Source organism: Sinocyclocheilus grahami, unplaced genomic scaffold (genome assembly GCF_001515645.1).
Source record: "Sinocyclocheilus grahami isolate Dianchi unplaced genomic scaffold, SAMN03320097.WGS_v1.1 scaffold232.1, whole genome shotgun sequence".
NCBI lineage: Eukaryota > Metazoa > Chordata > Actinopteri > Cypriniformes > Cyprinidae > Sinocyclocheilus > Sinocyclocheilus grahami.
Genome location: NW_015505411.1, coordinates 818,765 through 840,042, shown reverse-complemented (window position 1 = coordinate 840,042; position 21,278 = coordinate 818,765). Strand labels below are relative to the sequence as shown.

At 35.7% G+C, this 21,278-nt stretch overlaps 3 protein-coding genes and 1 long non-coding RNA gene across 5 annotated transcripts in view; 2 read left to right on the top strand and 2 right to left on the bottom strand.

Annotated features, from left to right (window-relative positions):
• Window positions 1-5,799, bottom strand: part of LOC107597451 (NIMA-related kinase 1) — a 38,584-nt gene extending 32,785 nt beyond the window's left edge. The window contains exons 1-7 of the mRNA XM_016288515.1: window positions 5,723-5,799; window positions 4,352-4,491; window positions 4,115-4,211; window positions 3,033-3,130; window positions 2,530-2,613; window positions 2,319-2,386; window positions 2,161-2,247 (exon numbers count right to left, since the gene is read on the bottom strand). Of these exons, the coding sequence (XP_016144001.1) occupies window positions 2,161-2,247; window positions 2,319-2,386; window positions 2,530-2,613; window positions 3,033-3,130; window positions 4,115-4,211; window positions 4,352-4,468 (551 nt within the window). The 5' untranslated portion in view covers window positions 4,469-4,491; window positions 5,723-5,799. The remainder of the gene's footprint in view (window positions 1-2,160; window positions 2,248-2,318; window positions 2,387-2,529; window positions 2,614-3,032; window positions 3,131-4,114; window positions 4,212-4,351; window positions 4,492-5,722) is intronic.
• Window positions 5,800-6,797: 998 nt separating this feature from the next.
• Window positions 6,798-10,090, top strand: LOC107597475 (carbonyl reductase family member 4). Of its 2 annotated transcripts, none has more exons than XM_016288546.1 (6): window positions 6,798-6,897; window positions 7,545-7,696; window positions 7,971-8,091; window positions 8,259-8,392; window positions 9,308-9,442; window positions 9,548-10,090. In XM_016288546.1, exons 2-6 carry the CDS (start codon window positions 7,552-7,554, stop codon window positions 9,724-9,726), a joined length of 714 nt encoding a protein of 237 aa, XP_016144032.1. In that variant the 5' UTR covers window positions 6,798-6,897; window positions 7,545-7,551; the 3' UTR covers window positions 9,727-10,090. The 2 variants fall into 2 exon arrangements, with proteins under 2 accessions (XP_016144032.1, XP_016144033.1); XM_016288547.1 differs by having other exon boundaries at window positions 6,806-6,872.
• Window positions 10,091-10,173: 83 nt separating this feature from the next.
• LOC107597450 (uncharacterized) lies at window positions 10,174-11,272 on the top strand. Its single transcript, XR_001610460.1, has 2 exons — window positions 10,174-10,329; window positions 10,435-11,272. It is a non-coding gene; the product is annotated as an uncharacterized lncRNA (long non-coding RNA).
• A 988-nt stretch (window positions 11,273-12,260) lies between these two features.
• palld (palladin, cytoskeletal associated protein) overlaps window positions 12,261-21,278 on the bottom strand; it is an 89,847-nt gene continuing 80,829 nt past the window's right edge. The window contains exons 16-23 of the mRNA XM_016288540.1: window positions 18,901-19,119; window positions 17,589-17,738; window positions 16,537-16,625; window positions 15,973-16,013; window positions 15,589-15,660; window positions 14,698-14,863; window positions 14,111-14,244; window positions 12,261-12,850 (exon numbers count right to left, since the gene is read on the bottom strand). Coding sequence (XP_016144026.1) covers window positions 12,690-12,850; window positions 14,111-14,244; window positions 14,698-14,863; window positions 15,589-15,660; window positions 15,973-16,013; window positions 16,537-16,625; window positions 17,589-17,738; window positions 18,901-19,119 — 1,032 coding nt within the window. The 3' untranslated portion in view covers window positions 12,261-12,689. The remainder of the gene's footprint in view (window positions 12,851-14,110; window positions 14,245-14,697; window positions 14,864-15,588; window positions 15,661-15,972; window positions 16,014-16,536; window positions 16,626-17,588; window positions 17,739-18,900; window positions 19,120-21,278) is intronic.

The following is a 21,278-nucleotide window of genomic DNA, read 5'->3' as shown; positions in this document are numbered from 1 at the left end:
ATAAATTAAATGTGTCCTTTTATTATTGCTTGGACAAAATGCTGCACATTTCTTTGTGAAATTGAAATATAACACTATAATAATATACTAATATAGCACTTGCATATTATTCCTTTTTTGTTGGTTTTGATTGCTTTTATTGTTTCATTTGCTTTGGATAACAGTGTATGCTAAATAACAAAATTTAAATATAATGTAAATGTAAATAACAAAACTAAATTGAAATTTTAAAACAAGCCCCAAATAAAATAAATAACACAAATAAAAGAAATCTCTTCATATAAACAAACTAAGGCTTTGTCTGTGCTCTTTCCATTTAAAATTAGAGATTAAAATTAATCATGATCCAAACAAAGATGCTGCATACATGCAACATGAGCAGTTTTTAATCTAAATTGGATTGTATAATTTAGAAATTTGAAGCAAAAACAGAATGGTTTGACTTCAGTTTTGTGAAACTATACATAAAATGATCTGCATGAAACAGCAGACGAGCTGAATGAGATGCAGATTCACTCTCTCCAGCAGGTGGCGCTTAAAGCGTTTCCTGGTTTCCGCTGTAAACAAAGCAGCGCTGCACTTATGAACTTTCATATGCATTATACAGAGGCAAGATGTCAGGGCTCTACGCTTACTTTTCACTTTTAAACTTAAAAAATTTAGGAGCACGTTCAAAATTTTAGGAGCACCTTCTAATCAATAATCCAAAATTTTATCAAAAAGTAGCCTTCCCATTATGAGGTGATATTTGACTCCTCTAACTTTATTAAAAGTATGTCATCTTTTGTCAAATTCTTAAAAAAATATATATTTTATAAGCTTTTAAATAGTTTTTTTATTAAAACGACAGAATAAAAACAAGTAGAATAAGGAATATAAAAGTTACCAATCAAATGAAATCAGTATTAACAAAATTAATTTGTAGAGGTGGCACAGAAGAACACAAAAGTGGCTTGGTGTACTTTCAGACATTTAATGAGGCTCAGAAGTGGAATGAGTGCAATTAAATCCATCAATTCATGATGATATTAATGTTTTAAATATAAAATTTTGAATATAGAAATATTAAATGATTTAAATAACTGAAAAGATACTTTAGAAATTAAACTAAAACTGCCAGCAGGTGGCGGCAAGTCTTATTTTTTATCACTGAATCATTCATTCAATTGATTCGTTCGAACAGCTGATTCATTCACGAATGAATCAAGTGACTGTCTTTATGAATGGGTAATCATGAATCACTGACTCACTAGATTCGTTCAGAAACGCCCGTTCATTCATAAACGAGACACCGCTGTGTTTGAATGGAGATGCGCAGCGGCTGAGCTGTGTCTTTGTTTTAAACTATTTTCGACGACGAAATCAGACAATAGTGTTATAGTCAGACAACGTAAGTCACTTAATATTAACTTCTTGTTTATTGAATTGTATTGTATTAAATCAGTATCACATTTACAAACTCCCTTAAAAATCATTAAAAGCTGTCACTCATCTTAGTTCATTTCGATCTCACATTTATAATCATCGAAGCGCTCTATTATATTATATTATATTTCTATTTGTCAAAAAATTCTGGATTGGATTGAAAAATAATCATGGTGTCACCAAACATATTAAGCAGCAAAACTGTTTTCAATACTGATAATAATACAAGATGTTTCTTGAGCATCAAATCAGTATATTAAAATGATTTCTAAAGGATCATGTAACACTGAAGACTGCAGCAATGGCTTTGCTACCTCAGGAATAAATTACATTTTAAAATATATACAAATAGAAAGCAGTTTTTTTAATTGTAAAAATATTTCACAGTATTATTATTTTTTACTGGTTTTGATCAGATAAATGCAACCTTGTTGAGCTTAAGATAGTTCTTTCAAAAACATAATTAAAAAATCTTACCGACCCTAATCCTTTTAACAGTAATGTAACACAGCTGGTGTTCATCAATAGTGGCTAAAAATATTTAAACTGATCAAGTTACAAACAGTCCAGGAACAAATGACTTGGGATCAATACGTAGCTGCTGGGGATCAGAGAAACTCATACAGTATAAACTTACATCATTGATACAGCAAACTGTACAAGAGTTACTGAGTGCTATGTAGCTACTGTACTGCCCATATATAACCCTCTGGCTCAGAACAGGAAGTACTTTACCTCTTGTTGTTGTATGGTTTATTTTCACATATCTCTGGTGACAGGTAGTAAGGTGTGCCAATACATGTCCTCGCCAACTCCACGGTGCTGCACACACAACCACATTACATATGAAGGTAATTCCTTGTGCTGTTTTAAAATCAAATCGAAATACTTGCCTGTTCAAAACTCTAGCGATTCCAAAGTCACCCAGCTGTATGGTACCATCTTTGGTCAGAAAAATATTCTTGATAGAAAACAAAAGCAGAAATCATGTATGAGGCATATGTAAACCAAGTCTAAGGATATTGTACATTATGCTGCATTCCCATATAGATTTTCAAGGTTTAAGTGTGTGTGTGTGCGAGAGAGAGAGAGAGATAGCGGTACCTGTGATTTGATGTCCCTGTGTAGGATTTTGCGGTCATGTACGTGTTTCAGAGCCAGGCAGATCTGCACAAACCAGTCAAGAATCTTCCAGAAAACAACAGACAGGGATCAGTATTTCAGATTATAACATTGCAAGTTTATTCTTGAGGTTAAAATGTTTTTTTTTGCTAACATTCAACAACTAAGAATATTTTATTATGTTATGATAAAAGAAATTCAAAGTTTACATAATTTTGTTTATTATTTAATGGTATATTAAGTTGCATTTGGCTGGTCCAATGTTGCCATCCCCATGGGGCGACCCACTCTATATAGAATAAAACAGGTTAGCAGCTGGTAAGACTGGATACTTCATCTCATATAAGTGCACATGACTCTAAATAGATTTTTCATAGGTACCATTCACTTTTGTAGGAGTGAGAAAAAAAAACTTTAAAGCTTTGATAATTTGTGGCCTGTTAGGTGTGGAGCTCAACTCGATGTCTTTATATTGTTCCTCGTACCTGTTCTTCAGAGAATAGAGTCCCTCTCTGATTATTGATCTTCTTAAACAGGTCTCCTCCCTCACAGTAGTCCATCACTATGTACAAACAACCACTCTCTGAAGAAAAAGAGAGAAACATTACTGTACTTCAATGACAAAGTAACAGCAATGTTTAAACAGTAAGATTTTTTTTAAATCATAAAAAGCATGCATTAAATTTATCAAAAGTGACAGTAAACATATTATGTTACAGAAGATTTATATTAAAAAAGCTGTTCTTTTGAACTTTCTATTCAACACAGTAACTTGAGAAAAGTATCACATTTTCCACAAAAATATATTTACTGCTAATAATAACAAGAAATGTTTTACAGTAAATCAGCATATTAGAATGATTTCTGAAGGGTCATGACAATGAGGCTTTTACAATATATTAAAATTAATTTTAAAAAAAAGTACAATATATTAAAAAACAGTGATTTAAAAATTTAATAATATTTCACAATATTACTGCTTTTAGGATATTTTGTTGAAATAAATGTAGAGCATAAGAGACATCTTTCAAATACATTAATGTTACAAACTTTTGGATAGTATTGTATCTGTAAAGTATGTGATTAAATCAGATTGAGACTCTTAGGTTTCACTGTAAAATTAAATTGGTATTAAGCAGACATAACGTCCTCTATTGCTAATATCATTAACATTCATTCACCACCCCAGATTTATGTCATTAATTAGCTTGCCATCCAGATGTCAGAGATACTGCTGCTGCATGACTTGTAGAGAAACTATCATTAGCTCAACGACATCCTCTCTGTAATTTAATTCAAGAGCTTGGAGCTCCTCCAGATCATGCAGACTGCCCGATCTATCAACCAGACACAAGCCTTTAGAACGGAAATGCAGTGGGTCTGGTGTGTGCCGGAACTAATGTTCTCAGATTAATCAAGATCGGTTAACTTAAGACCAAAGACTTTAGATACCCGTTTGTCATGCCTGTCGACATAATGGCAGAGATGGGCAACGAAGCATCATATTCCAATATTACTTAATACACATTTCTGAATATGGATGTCTCGGTGTCTGAGGGGGCTTTGCCTTCAAAGGACTCCTTGTACTGGACGATGTTCGGATGGCTCATGTTAGCCAGAACTGCCACCTCTCTGCGTGATTCTTGCCTTTCTCTGTTCGACATCTGATGAGAAAAAGAATAGTGCACACATACATAGGAAGATCCGCATCAAATATATTATATCTCATCATTTTGAAACAATTAGATTTTTATTAACTGAAATACTTACTCAAAAGTTCAACTCAATTAAATGATTAACTCACCCTGGAGATGCCAATCTCCTTGATAACATATTGTCGGCTGTCTGTCCTTGACTTGACCAGGATGGCTTTCCCAAAGGATCCCTCCCCAATTTTCTTCAATCTCTCATATTTATCCATGTCTGTGCAAATTACTTCTCATGCTGAGGCAGAGGGAACAGAACACATAAAATTAGGATCACCAGTGAAACAACACTAGGATTTTTAAAAAGTTTTTAAAAAAAATTTACAGAACAAATATTATCACTCTCTCTCTGAGGATATGTAGATATAGATATATAGATGATATGTACATAATGTAAAAAATAAATAAAATAAATAAATAAATAAATATATATATAGAGAGAGAGAGAGAGAGAGAGAGAGAGAGAGATAAGATAAGATAGATACAAAAACAGATATATTTTCATAGGTGAACCAAATATATTGTCTGATAGCACTCGAACAAGCAACTGACATATTCCTTTATAGGTGTGGCATTTTAAAAGTCACATTCAGCTGTCATCTACTCACAATGCCAGCAGGAATTATTAAAAAAAACTGGAGCGGAGCACCTCCTGATGAGTGAAAGGTTCATATTTTTTTCCACACAGAATCCAGCTGCATAATGGGAATCATTACAACTGCCACCTGTCCTAGATGAGGCAAATGCAGACTGCATTTTTAGACAAACTAGTGGGACACTAGAATTAATAACAAATAAAGCCTAAAAGCAATACAGCCTTGGACGAATGCAAAAACTAAGCCAAACTAAAAGCAAAAGCCAGTGTAGGAGAGCTTATGAATTAAATATGACATGTCAGGAGGAATTACCCACCACTCTTTAAAAGAGGTAAGGGGGTACAAAAGGAGAGATGTTAAAAGAAAGAACCAGATGGACAGAGAAGGACCTTAAGATAGCAATAAATTAGATTAACCTGATGAAAGTTCTGTCGTCCAATAATAATGAATCACAAAGCAGACAAAACATAGAAACTTACAAGATCTTCATTTAAATAACAAACCAGGACAAAAACAGTGGCACTACTAGAGATATGGCGAGATGTGGATTGACTTACATTCTAATATCTACAACATTAGTTTTTTACAAACAAGATTTGTTATGCTGCTTTATGTTATTCGGATAAAAGCATCATCACATGAACACTGAATTGCAACGTTTCAAAAGCATAATGTCTCATTTAGCGGGGCCTGAAACGGGTCTGCCCAAACTAATGATAATACGCTACTAAATGCACGCTAATGAAAACCGCGAAGAGAAATTACTAGTCTTACTGGCAACCCGCGAAATGACACTGACATGCACTTTAAAGCAGAGTTCTGCAATATATATTGCATAAAAGACACAATTCTGCAAACGAAATCAGTTTTTACCTTCTTTATTCAGAATAGTCCGCGAGCATTGGCAGCATCAAGACAGCTCACATGAAGATTTTCTGAAGTGGGCGGTCTCATGTGGGAAGACGGCACACACTGACTGAGAAGAGCGATTTGATTGGTCCGCGCTCAAGTTGAGTCTCAGGTGATAGGGTGAAAAACACGTCAGTCAAAACTCAGTGCCTTACGTTTGTCTGTCGCTGTTTGGCGCAAAATTCCACCCTAGCAACCGTCACCGGTTGGAGCCACTTGGTCACTTTCCGCTTTCATGGCCGTAAACTGAAGTGCTTTTGAAAATGAAAAGGCAAAAAGTTATGGTGCACTGCATTTCTGAATTATAGAGCATTGTTGTATTTTTTATTTTTATTTTTTTTATTATTAAAAGTTTTAATTAATTTTATTATTATCATTTTTACTGATATTTATGTGTATTGTTTATATTATTATTTATAATAATAGTGATAACAACAACAACAATTATTATTTATATTATTTTAGATTTTAGATTGTTATTTAGTTAGCTATTTTTATTCCATATATTTCCACATTATTTATTAGTTATTTGTTGTATTAATATTCATTATTTTTTATATTATTATATTATAAAATATTATAAATTATATTATATATAAAATAATATTAAAATATATATATTTAGATTTTAATTATTTGTTTATGTTTTAAGATTCTGTTAACTTACTATTTTATCGTGGTTAAAACCTTTGTTACTCATAAGCAAAAACAATCTCGAGGGGGCTTTTTCTTAAAAATATTTATTTACTATAAAAGTAATTTAGCTGCTTTCTTCTGATTCCAAGGGATGAAGTGATGTGCATGTGTAGCTGTTAGAATCAAGCAGATAAATACATTAAAATGCGTTATTATTTAGTCAGTACATTTAGTAAATAAATACATTAAAATGCGTTAGTCCCCCCGCCTCGAGTTTCCTCTTCGAGATATATTGCTTTGATTTCTCTCAATATGGTCTTTGAGTTAATATTAATTTACCGATATACTTTATACACTGATATTTATACTCAGTGCGTTTGGCTCCACCTATCGGCTCACCGCGCGCAGTGCACTCAACATGGCGGCACCCGTTCCTTCTGTACCACAAGTTCACATTTAGCAACAACAACAACGTACGGTAGATGATATTATCGATATTTAACGTGAGTTCGATATCTTGTCGTCTAAAAGCCTAAAGCCTGTGCCGTTAAACCAACTATAATTGTGCTTTGTCAAAGGATCTCTATGGGATGTTGCTCATTGTCAGTGGCAATTATATATGAGTGTTTTTGAATTATATTGAGTGAACATGCAATAATTTCTGCTCTACAATTTGCTGTATTGATAACTTGAATGTCAGATACTACCTTAGAAACAATAATGTGGCACATCTAAGAATGGCTTTCCGGAATACCACGGTAGTTACAAACTACACGTCCAAAAAACTATTACTTTAGAATCAGAACGTCTGCAAACTTCAGGAGCTTGACAGAGGGGTCTTTAGATGTGCAGTCGTTGGTGTACAGGGAGAAGAGCAGTGGAGAGAGAACACAACCTTATGTGTTTTATGACTTTTTATAAGTGATAGTTATAGATAGACATATGGTGCTGTAAATATATTTACAGATATTTACATGGCACTCCAAGGTACTTTAAATAATAACATTTCTTGGCACAGCAATAATGAAATGTCAATAAAAATGCATGGTTTCTTTTTTTTCACTAAAAATAGTTACTATTTTCAGTTGTACTTTCACCTTTACTCATTCAATATCTGATTGCTCATCCTACACTGTTGTTTCTCTTTTAGGGTGGCGATGTCCAGACTGGCTGTAGTGTTCGGGGGTTCGCGTGGCATTGGGCGAGCAGTTTCTCAGCTGTTAGCACAGAGGGGTCATAGGGTTGTGGTGTTGTCTAGGAATAAGGAGGCTGCTCAGGCTACAGCTGAATCTCTCCCTGGAGGTGAATCAGTGAATCACCATGAATCAGTCGGAATTACTTTGCATTGGTTTGCTGATGAAAAGTCTAACACTTCAGTTTGACAATGTAGACATCATACACTTCAGGGCTTTTAAAAAAATTTTTTTTTTTACCTAAATTGGAGTGTTGTGTATAGTATGTATCTATCGAACAGCACAAACAAAAGCCTTTTGTTACCAGTTGGGGCAATGATTGCAATTAAAAAAAAACAATCTTAAATAGATGTTATAATTCTGGAGTATATATTTAATTTCAGAAAAACATTTGGGTCTAAGCTGTGATGTCTCTAAAGAAGAAGACGTTCAGAAAGCATTTGAGACCATCAGTAAGACCTGTGGCACTGTGGGATACCTGGTTAATGCAGCTGGCATCAACAGGTCAGAAAAGCCACAAAGCTGTGTTGCAGAAAATGTGTTGTTGAATAAATATATCAGACAGATACCATAGCCAAAAGAGATGATGATAATAAAAATAGCAGATTTGTATGTAATAAATAAAAGACTGCTGCATTGTAATATATATTGCATGTGGGTTTGTTTTAAAGAGATGCATTGTTATTGAGGAGTAAATCTGAAGACATGCTGTCTGTTCTTCACACCAACCTGCTGGGCTCAATACTGACGTGCAGAGGCACTCTACGGAGCATGCTCAGTCACGGAGGAGCTATTGTCAACATAGGTGAGGCTTATTTCTGTATGTCCCATTACCTTATGATCTTCTTATATATTATTTCAATTCAATGTCATGAAGTTCAAGTTGGAGAAAAGGGGAAAAGTCTCCATGCATCAGCAGCTGGGCATTTTAGGTTCGTTAAATCACCACTAGATGGCGCGAAAGCTACAGATTTAAAATTGTTTCACTCTATGTCTGCATCATAATGTAGTTCTTACACTTTCAATGGAAACTGCATTGACTAGCCTATACTATAAAAAAAACTGCATCTGTGTTTTTTGTTGAGTATCATATTTGATATGTCTGGCTTTTATTGCTCATATTATAAGTATATTATGAAACTGGAGAATATGGAGCTTGTACTTGAGGAAGAAAAACACATCTCAAATTTTATTCAGAGGTCCAAACTGAGCAAAATATGCAATTTAGCAAATTTTATATAGCAAAAAAAGAGATGCAATTCTGATAGCTTGGAATTATGGAATTATACATTATATAATGTTAAAACATAATACAATGTAGTACAGAGATGACTGAGAGATGCACAAATAAATATTCCTCAGAAGCCTGATGTATCATAATTGGTACTTACATTTTAACATGATTTTGTTCTAAAAATTAAGTGGATCATCTAAGTTGCTTCAGTCCAATAAATGCTTGTCTTGAAATATTAAAAAAAATATATAGTATAACAATAATACAATTTATTCTTACGTTTACTTTATAAAAATCATTAAAGATTTCAAAAAGCACCGAAGAAGGACATTTTTAGAATTATACTAAAAGGGCTTTTACTTTCTAAAAAAGTAGAAACTATCAATCAGACGACAACAGATTTTCCATCAAAGTTTTGATTGTGTTGCTAATTTAGAGGCCAAATATGATACAGTAGGCTTTATATGTTTAATCACGTTTCCTCAGGCTCTGTGGTGGGTGTGAAGGGTAACTCTGGTCAGTGTGTGTACAGTGCCAGTAAAGCCGGACTGGAAGGATTCACATGCTCACTGGCGAAGGAAGTTGCTACCCGGAATATACGAGTGAACTTGGTGGCTCCAGGTTGTTTGTCCTACCATTTTCTTCTACTACTTCTTTTGCCTATTAATCTGCATATTAGCAGTCATATGAGTAACACTGAAAAATCGCTTCACTCTCCCCTCTCAGGATTCATTCGGACGGACATGACGGCAGGGCTGGAGAAGCAAGAAGCAGTGAGAAGAATTCCACTGGGCCGTTTTGGGGAACCTGCAGAGGTGGCCCAGGCTGTCCTTTTCCTCCTGGAGTCTCCTTATATCACAGGACAGGTTCTGCTCGTGGATGGAGGACTACAGCTGGCATTGTGATGATTTCTGCCAGCAAAGCATGTGAGCCGACTGCATATTTTTGCAATGCTGATAATATACAATAACTATTTACAGACTGCGTCAAATCTTGCTATTGTTAATCACCTCCTCATTGCTCTGTGGAATTCTGAGTCACACGTATCATTGTGTAAGAGCAGTTTTGGTCCATCTGGATTGGATTAAGGTTATTTTTAGTTCACTGGAGTTTTGGGGTTATGGCTGCATGTTCACAGGTCAATGTGTGGAGGACATGACTCGCTTTGTGTTGTCATGCTGAAAATAAGTATCCAAATAAGCTGTGCTACATTACACTTACAGATGAATTAAACCCCTAACTCATATAAAAATAATTTAAGAAAAATAAAATGGGTAGACTAAATTAAAATATATTCAATTCTGGCCTTTTCACCATCATAAAAACACAAATATGATACAGTAGGCTTTATATGTTTAATCACGTTTCCTCAGGCTCTGTGGTGGGTGTGAAGGGTAACTCTGGTCAGTGTGTGTACAGTGCCAGTAAAGCCGGACTGGAAGGATTCACATGCTCACTGGCGAAGGAAGTTGCTACCCGGAATATACGAGTGAACTTGGTGGCTCCAGGTTGTTTGTCCTACCATTTTCTTCTACTACTTCTTTTGCCTATTAATCTGCATATTAGCAGTCATATGAGTAACACTGAAAATTCGTTTCACTCTCCCCTCTCAGGATTCATTCGGACGGACATGACGGCAGGGCTGGAGAAGCAAGAAGCAGTGAGAAGAATTCCACTGGGCCATTTTGGGGAACCTGCAGAGGTGGCCCAGGCTGTCCTTTTCCTCCTGGAGTCTCCTTATATCACAGGACAGGTTCTGCTCGTGGATGGAGGACTACAGCTGGCATTGTGATGATTTCTGCCAGCAAAGCATGTGAGCCGACTGCATATTTTTGCAATGCTGATAATATACAATAACTATTTACAGACTGCGTCAAATCTTGCTATTGTTAATCACCTCCTCATTGCTCTGTGGAATTCTGAGTCACACGTATCATTGTGTAAGAGCAGTTTTGGTCCATCTGGATTGGATTAAGGTTATTTTTAGTTCACTGGAGTTTTGGGGTTATGGCTGCATGTTCACAGGTCAATGTGTGGAGGACATGACTCGCTTTGTGTTGTCATGCTGAAAATAAGTATCCAAATAAGCTGTGCTACATTACACTTACAGATGAATTAAACCCCTAACTCATATAAAAATAATTTAAGAAAAATAAAATGGGTAGACTAAATTAAAATATATTAAATTCTGGCCTTTTCACCATCATAAAAACACTAATTATCAAAAAAAAGCTCATTCATCTTTGAGAAATGTTTTTGCCAAGAGCAACTGGACTCAACCCAGACTCAGTCATTTCAGAGACATTTATTTATGTACTATTCATAAACCAGAAGAGAATAAGGAGAACAGTCTGTATACAGGCACAGGTTGGCTTGGAAAACCAAATACTGCAAGTAAGAAAAAACCTCCAAATATGTCTATTTAAAGGGAAAACAGCGGTGTAAGAAAAACAAACATATGCAAATCATAGGCTTATATGTGTGTATTGTTATGCTATATTGTTTTGTATATACGTTGCAACTGTGTGTGAGATGATGGCTAAACTATGTGAACTCCCAACTGAGTATTTGATACTCGACTGATCAAAGCAAATGTTGAAAGAACGCTAATATCTTTACAAATGCGTTACGAAGACGGAATATGTTTGAGTTACTTAAAAAGCCAATGAAATTGAAACAAATTTGTGCTGCCAGTATCCCATTTTTGCGTGTTTCTGTAATTTCAAAACTTGAAAACTGAAGCCTACCTGTCAAAGCATTACCATCTCATCATTACATGCACCATCAGCTTCAAAATCAGTAATCCTCATATAAATCTCGCCTTCATCCACAATCAGGCCACCCTCCATAAACATGCATGCGCCGATTCTGCTTCCTGTACTTCCATCATAGGCATTCCTCATCACTCTCGCTTCCACGGAAACACAACAAACATCTGTCCAAACCTGTCAGTCATCCAAAACTTGCAAAACTCTCATCACTCATGTTAATGACATATCAGTCTCCGCTTTTAATCTCTCCTAAAAAAGACAGGGTGGGAAAAGATCATTAAGGCCCGGCCTTGTGTGACATCTCTGGATTGGAGCCGAGATCCAGACGCGGCTTTTATCTATGGCAGAGTGCGTCTGAACAATATGCTGGATCTCAAGGACCCTGAAGCTCCATGGAGTTTTAGGTGTGTCCATCTTTCCACAGCCCTGTTCCCTACATCCAGAGAACCAGCCCCCCGCCAAACCACCCAAAAAAAGTCCTATTTCCTGTGCTGGAGAGGAAGACATTTCTTCCAGCGTTTCATAAATACATCTAATCTAAGGCATTATAACTAAATACATAAAAAGTGTTACATGTTGGCACCGTAGTAACATGCACAGCTAGATGATAGTTACTTGAATCGTTTTTTTTTTAAATTTTATTATTATTATTTTTAAATTTAATTTGAAAATTAAATATTTCTTAGGCACTTGTAAAATCTAGAGATGAAAAACAAGGTGATCATCGGTATACTACCTCCTTCCTCAAAGCACGTGCTGGTGTGTGTGTGTGTGTGTGTTAAGTGCGTCGGCGAACCATTAAGTCTGTATACAAGCAGGATATGACCTCACTTAATCACCCACATCACTTCCCCTCAGACAACAACTGAAATAAAAGCATAGTGAATGGTCCTCCTCAGGCGGAGAAGAAGTGATAATACCAAGAATCATAATCTGTGAGGAAATGCTTTGCAACTTCCTCCCTCACCATTCAAAGTCAATCGATCACTTTTTCATCCAACCCCAGCTAGAGGTGTTTATTGGGAAATGGGTGGGGATTATGGAGTACACTGGATCAAGGGATCGGGATTCCAAGGTCAGATCCTCCATGCTAGTCTCTACAGGTCGTCACTCTCCACTAGGGTGCCAGGAAGAGGAGGATTGGAGTCTGGGAAGAAGGCTGCCTTCACATCCAGACCTCGTTCTGTCAGAGCGGCGTAGCGGCTCGCTGATGGACGAACCTTCTTGAGCTTCGGAGTGTGAGTCTGCTGCCACTGGGCTGAGGGAAAGAAAGGGCGAGGATGAACATGGTTTCTCACTTTGAACAATTCAGAGGATGTAATATTGATGTCTAGATAATGAATGTAGTTCCTCAATTATGAAAACATATGGAGACTTAACTGTATAGCTTGGAAAGTTTAATTTAGGGTTACACAGTATACCAGGAAAAAAGTCAAATAAGTAATATATAAATAAACGGATAAATAAATATACAAAATGCAAGTCAGAGGGGGAAAATGTGATTCGAAAGGAGTTCAGACAATTTCATTATTCACATCCATGTTTGCCAACTGGAGCAAAGCAACTTAGTAGCTATTTTCTTTCTTAATTACAATATATGGAAAGTCTGGAATATTTGGATATTATATTTGGAAAATATGCTGAACATGCACTTCTAAGCCTGTATGATATGAAAGTTGTGCCTTGGATTTCATGTATACTTCCTTTATTTATATTCTGATTATATGCAAATATATAATGCATATACAACTGTCAATATGCATGATACAATGTTACCATATCACTTACTGATATTAGATCATTTATTTATCTGCCAATATTTTATATTTAACTCTGATCCACATTCAAACATCAAAATACTGTGATGCCTAAATTCACATGTAGCATTAAAAATGAATAATTTTAGCTTTTAGGGTTTTATTTTTAATATCTTAAGGCAACAGTATAGATCTTTAATATATATTTTTTATTAAATAATTAAGTTTTAATATTGGTAAATCAATTTTATATCAGTATTGGGGCATCAAAGCCGATAGTGTATCAAAGCCAAAAATGTTAGTGTTGAGCAAACTCTAGTTCCAATTCATTCCAGATTGGATGTGTTGAGTTTGAATCGAGGTATGATGAAGATCAGAACAATCAGTGTTAAATCACATCCCTTGTGTGATTAAAACCACTTTCATAAGACTCCAGCACACAGGCTGCCAGTCCATTGTTGGTTTAATGTTAGGTAATGCATCCATATTGTTAAGCCTGTTGTTGATGGCAAACACAGCACTGGCTAATTGCTATGGGATTGCTATGGGAACAACACTGGGCCGAGGAAGGGAGTGTGCTTTTATTGGACAGATTAAATTCAGTTTTGTTCTTAGGCTGAAGCAATTTATGCAAGCGCATTGATCAGATAAACCACTTAAAACTACTTGGTTTGTATTTAGTGTACTTTGGTCTTTTACCAATCATAACTCAGCATTGTTACACGCATTCTTCAGAGCCGTTTCCACTGTATTTGACTAACCATGTACGTCGAGACGTGCCGTACTGGAGATGATGCCAGCTTCGTTCTTGGCTGAAACCGTGTACCAGCCTGCGTCTTCCTTCAGAGCCGGCTGGATGATCATGCAGAGGTAACCAAAGTTGTCCTGGTGCATGCTGGGAAATAGAATTGAACATCAGAATGAGTAAGTGGCAACACTGTTTGCACTGAAACAAAGGATTATAATGAGATGCCTGGATTGTTTATTAAGGTTGCACGGGCATATTACTTTGATTTGAATCCTTATGAGCAAACCATGTTCACAAACAATGACTGGAGACTTTACAGCTTGTGACTAACTGCTCTCGTCTCTCTGAGGTGGTGTATAGACGGTAGCGCCTGTGGTGAGGTTACTTTGTGTGTTTCTTTTACAAGGGTCTTTTCATCGATACACACACATGTAGCAACTTTAAACACCAGGCTTCCAACAGCTGCCATATACAGGCTCTTTTTAAATGCATCTATGAGGTAAATAGTGTTTAACATGATATAATATAATAATACCCATTTAGCTAAATTGTTGCTTGGAATGGCTGTAGGAGGGCTTTGATTGGCCCAAGGTCTCCTACCTTATCCTGTCGGTGTTGTGAGTGAAGGACTCATTCTCTTTCTTCCAGAAGATCTGTGGGAATGGGACTCCAGACACACGGCACTCAAGGCGCACTGGGTGACCCTCAGCGACACTTGTGTTCTGGAGTTTCTCAATGAAGCATGGAGCTTTATGCATCTCTTTGGCTAAAAAAATTAAATACATAAATATATATTAAATTAATACAAATATATATGTAAAATTAAAATGGTAAAAAAAAAGTATTAGTTTGAAAATCTTTCCTATACAAATATATTTATACATATTAAAATGATCCAAATTATACATTCTTACCTGCATTTTACATAGATATGTTATAGTTGTTGTTTTTTTAAAGAAATTAATACTTGTATTCAGTAAGGACACATTTAAAAAGTTTTTGACATTTCTATTTCCGTTCTTTTGAACTTTTTGGGGAGGAAAAGTATCACAGTTTTAAGAAAATAAGCAGCATAACTGTTTTCAACATTGATGAAGAAATTAGTGTTTCTTGAACAACAAATCAGCATATTAGAATGATTTCTGAAGGATCATGTGACCCTGAAGACTGGAGTAATGATGCTGAAAATTCCGCTTTGCCATCACATAAATTACAATAAAAATACTAAAAATAGAAAAGTTATTTTAAATTGCAATAATATTTCAAAATATGACTGTTTTTATTGTATTTTTGATCAAATAACTGCAGCCTAGGTGAACATGAGACTTTCCCAAAAATCTTACCCATTTTATTTGTTCTTTTCACCAGAATGGCATGTATCTTATTCTTTCTATTATCTTCTTATTTGTATTTATATGTTACTATACATTACAAATTTTATTATTTATTACAAATTGAACTATGGTTGTGTAGAAGATGATAGTTATGTACCTGCAACAATGAGCTCTAGGTTGAATGAGTTCTGTCCAGCCCTGTTGCTGGCGATGGACTGGAGTAATGATGCTGAAAATTCCGCTTTGCCATCACATAAATTACAATAAAAATACTAATAAAATAGAAAAGTTATTTTAAATTGCAATAATATTTCAAAATATGACTGTTTTTATTGTATTTTTGATCAAATAACTGCAGCCTAGGTGAACATGAGACTTTTCCAAAAATCTTACCCATTTTATTTGTTCTTTTCACCAGAATGGCATGTATCTTATTCTTTCTATTATCTTCTTATTTTTATTTATATGTTATTATACATTACAAATTGTATTATTTATTACAAATTGAACTATGGTTGTGTAGAAGATGATAGTTATGTACCTGCAACAATGAGCTCTAGGTTGAATGAGTTCTGTCCAGCCCTGTTGCTGGCGATAAAACAATAAATTTATCTAACTTAAGGTACAGTAGGTGACATTAATTAAAATAAAGAAAAAACAGTTGTGCCTGTAATGTTTTTTTTTACATTACAAATGGGACACCAAAGAGCACCACATTTGTGGAGAAATCTTTTATTTAATACATTTTTTTTTTTTATGAAGACCTTACTTTGTGTAGTTTTAGAACTAAATGATAGGTTGGCACACAGCATTGCCTTGAGAAACTACTGACTCGGTCAATCAAACAAACATATAAAAACCTCAAAGACCTGAATGGCCAGATATATTATATTTAATCCAGAGGAAACCCCACCCTTTAAAAAAGATTCACATATTCTATTCTGCATAAAAGACATCTTAACTGGTCCTTGCATCATTGTCCAAAATATACAGGTGTGCTTTACATGGAACACGCCCTCTATTAGCGCTAGTCCATAAGAGCAAACCTGATACTGGACCTGCTGTAATCGGCTGTGTATGTTTAGAAACAGCAGTGCTTATATACCTGCGGATGTGTCCAGGTGTGGAGCGCTGACTTCTCCCCCTTTGGTTCACGGCCTGGACCATCATCCTTCCAGTACAACTCACTCTCCCCTAAGACAGAAAGACAGAAGATATAGAGAGAAACATCTGAGTAAAGAAACTGATGCCATCTGCTTTTCTTAGGGATAAGACGATGAAAGAAAAGTGACATGCATGACACATAACTATTTTGTGGTCAATTTAAGCTGGAATATGTCTAAATGTGTTTGAACTTCTGACCCTTCCAAAGGCTGTAGTAATTTTGTTGCATCTGGTCAGTCACTTCCCCCTGACTACCGATGTTTATCCGTCTCCACCACAACACTGGTCATGCTGACTAGCCACTTGAGAAAGTGTGTATATGTGAATGTGAGAAAAACAATCAAATCAGATCAAACTCTGATAAAAGGTATTATATATTTTTCGTAACTGACATGTTAACACATTCAGTTAAATTTTACTGGGAAAATAACTAACGATTGCAAAATTATGGCCTTCTGACTCATCTCCAATTTTCTGAGAAATGCATGTTCTGCTAGGGAATTTTGTGTTGCATGTGTAAGAATACAGAGAATTATTCCGTGTGAATCCATTGTTTCCATCTGTGTTTGAAAAATAAAACAAAATAAAAAAAATACAACTCAAAAAACAAAATAAAACAAAACCAACCAACCCAAACAAACCAAAACAGTGTATAATAATAATAATAATTAACATTAGGTTGCATACTTAGCAACTAATCTATGCATTCTTCTAAAATTAAACAAGACCAAACTGATTTATCCTTTTCAACATAAGAATGCTAAATAAAAAAAATACAACTCAAAAAACAAAATAAAACAAAACCAACCAACCCAAACAAACCAAAACAGTGTATAATAATAATAATAATAATTAACATTAGGTTGCATACTTAGCAACTAATCTATGCATTCTTCTAAAATTAAACAAGACCAAACTGATTTATCCTTTTCAACATAAGAATGCATAACTATGACAATATAATCATGTCCTGTTTATTATATTATATCTCACCGCTGGGTTGCCTGCCATAATGGTGTAGTTCCCATCATCATCTAGCGAGGCAGCCGCTGTGTGCAAAGAGCATGTGCCATCCGGATCACGACTGATACGGTAGTGTTCACTGCACTTCGAGATCTGCTTTCCGTCCTTAAACCAGTACACCTTCAAACACACACATATATAAATGGTTATGCAACACTCCAAAGCTTGTACCGTCATTTCTTTTTTTCTCTTCTTCATCACTTTAGTTATTAAGTCAGCTGTCATCACACAGTCATTACTGTGGTCTCATGGTAGTCAGAGAGAGTCACACAATGAAAGCGAGACAGCCATATATGGCAGAAATCTCAGAAGAGCAGAGCTTCTGATGAAACCAGCCTAGTCACAGATGATAAACCACCAATCCCATCATTCCAGTCACCTCTCCTACAATACCTTAGAACAACAAAATATTATCCTTACTGTGAACTGTGTCTCCAGAACAATATGCAGTATAAAACTATAGACTGTAATAAAAAAATGACATAAAAAAAAAACTAAGTAACTGGTGTATAACAGCTGATAAAAGCATCGCAATTATTCACAAGTAATCCACACAACTCCAGTCCATTAATTAATGTCTTGTGAAGTGAAAAGCTACGCGTTTGTAAGAAACAAATCCATCGAGGCATTTTAACTTCAAACCATCGCTTCTGGCAAAAATACCAGTCCATAATCCATAACACTTTCTCCAGTGAAAAGTCCATCTCCTGTTGTCCTCTCACATCAAAATCCACAAACATATTTATTTAGAACCATTTTGAACTCTTCTCACTTGTAAATGGTGCTTGATCTGTGCATATTTCTCTCCTGATTCAGACAAGACAACTTTTTCATTGGAGAAAATTGCATCTATCCTCTATCTATTATGGATAGAGGACTTGTGTTTTAGGCGGAGGCAATGGTTTAAATTAAAAAATTAAAAAAATAAAATCTTGATGAATTTATTGCAAACACACCTTTTTGCTTCACAAGATGTTAATTCACAGACTAGAGTGGTGTGGGTTACTGGATTATTGTGATGTTTTTATCAGCTGTTTGGACTCTCATTCTGACGGCACCCATTCACTGCAGAGGATTCATTAGTGAGCAAGTGATGTAAACGTAAATTTCTCCATATATGTTCTAATGAAGAAACAAAATCATCTACATCTTGGATAGCCTGAGGATAAGTAGATTTTCATTTCTGGGTGAACGATTCCTTTAATTAACTAACTGCTAAAATTATAGTAATAAACACAAAATTTGCTAAGAGAGCTAAACTGCATGGGTGGTGACCTCTCACCTTTGGCTTTGGGTCTCCGATGACCTTGCAGCTGAAGGTCACAGGCATTCCCTCGAAGACTTTGTAATGCTTGAGCTTCTGATCGAAGAACGGTGCAACCTCCCCGGGCGCATCTTCATCATGCTGAACGTCATCGTCAGATTCCTCCACAGGTGAGCGCTCCAGTCGAAACTCAATCTCGCTGATCAACCGCTGCTCGAAGCTGGACACTTTATACTCCTGTCACACAAACAAACACAAAGGTTTTAGCTTATGGCCTTCTCCTCAGCTTACCAACTCATTCAATCACTCATTTTATTCATTCAAGCACACATCTTCTCATCACTGTGTCCTATAATCTATGCGGTCTTGTATCCAACTCTTATTGCTCTTTCATCTGGCCTGTTTCTAGTCTTCTGTTTCCTTTTATTTCACTCTGCAGGCAGAGGGAACATCTGGAGAAAAGTGTGTGCTGATGACACATCACAACAATAATTGCAGGTTTAAGACACAGCTGCAGCAAGGAGAAAACACACCATCCTAACTATATATGTAGACAACGAATTTCATTCAAGCACACATCTTCTCATCACTGTGTCCTATAATCTATGCAGTCTTGTATCCAACTCTTATTGCTCTTTCATCTGGCCTGTTTCTAGTTTCTATCGCTAAACTACATAATTGACTGCTGTCCAAGGCAAACTACTGTATTATTTTACTCATTTTATTCATTCAAGCACACATCTTCTCATCACTGTGTCCTATAATCTATGCGGTCTTGTATCCAACTCTTATTGCTCTTTCATCTGGCCTGTTTCTAGTCTTCTGTTTCCTTTTATTTCACTCTGCAGGCAGAGGGAACATCTGGAGAAAAGTGTGTGCTGATGACACATCACAACAATAATTGCAGGTTTAAGACACAGCTGCAGCAAGGAGAAAACACACCATCCTAACTATATATGTAGACAACGAATGCACCCTCTCCATCTTGTTCTCTTGCACGTCCAGCCACATCCTCCCAAAAGCACACACGCATGCACATTTCCTATGCAAACACACAGACAACCGCTATTTGCCCAAGGATGTGTGTTGAGCGCCAAGCACACTTTAAATTTATTGCACAACATTAACAGCATCTCCACTTCCCACAGTTCAGAGGAAGAGAAGCATGTGCATTTTAGTGCCTCCACTCGAGGGTATGAAATGTGTATAGCAGACGCATGCGGTCTCTGATCAGTTAGTAATGAGACACATGATGATGTTAAGCAGCCAGCACAGTTTTTTCCCCACATTTTTTATTTTCATATGTTGATTGGCCATTTTGGTTGCCAAATATTTTTGTATAACAACAATCGCTAAACTACATAATTGACTGCTGTCCAAGGCAAACTACTGTATTATTTTTTTATGAAATTGGCAATTTCTTACAGCATAATTTCAACACATTCTATTTCATGTCCAACATTTTGGCAAGTATCTGTGTCATAACAAGTGGGGTAATGTGCAGTCAGTCATTATCACAAAATAAACCCCATCACCAGCAATTTGTTACAACAGCTAAAATACAATGAAGCATGTGGATAACATATTTCATTCTATAAAAATTAGCCGAGATCACATAGCCAACATATCCGAAATGTTTGGGGTAGGTAAGATTTTTTTTTTTTATGTTTAAAAAAGCATTTATTTGTGCCTGTATTTACAGCCTGGGTTTATTTGATCAAAAATACAGTAAAACAGCAATATTATGAAATATTGTTAGAATATAAAATAATGATCTTCTATTTGAATATATTTTCAAATGTAATTTATTCCTGTATTAGCCATGCTGAATTTTCAGCAGCCACTAGTCTTCTGCGTCACATGATCCTTCAGAATTTGGTGCTCAAGAAACATTTAATATGATTATTAATGTTGAAAACAGTTTAATATTACTTAATATTTTTGTGGAACCTGATAACTGACAAGGAACAAGATTCTGTGATGAATTGAAAATTCAAAAGAACAGCATTTATTTGAAATAAAAATCCTTTGTATCAATGTAAAAGTTTGTACTTTCACTTATTTCATGTGTCCATGATGAAATAAAGTATTTCTTTCTTTCAAAAACGATACTTTCTTCCAAATATTGGACCCTCCAGGAGTTTTGGTTCAATACAAATATTTAATACACTGCTTATTTGATCAGTAAGATTGCAGTGTAAATCTCTGTTTTTGATGATTTTCCCAGAGAGTACAATAGTCATCACGGTCATATTGCTGTCAAGGACTTTACCGCGGTGCTTAATCGGGACGCAAATATTCCATAAACGGAGACATCGAAGAAAACACAATCATATACAGTAGTGACCAAAACAGGGGGGTGACCACACACACACACACACACACACACACACACA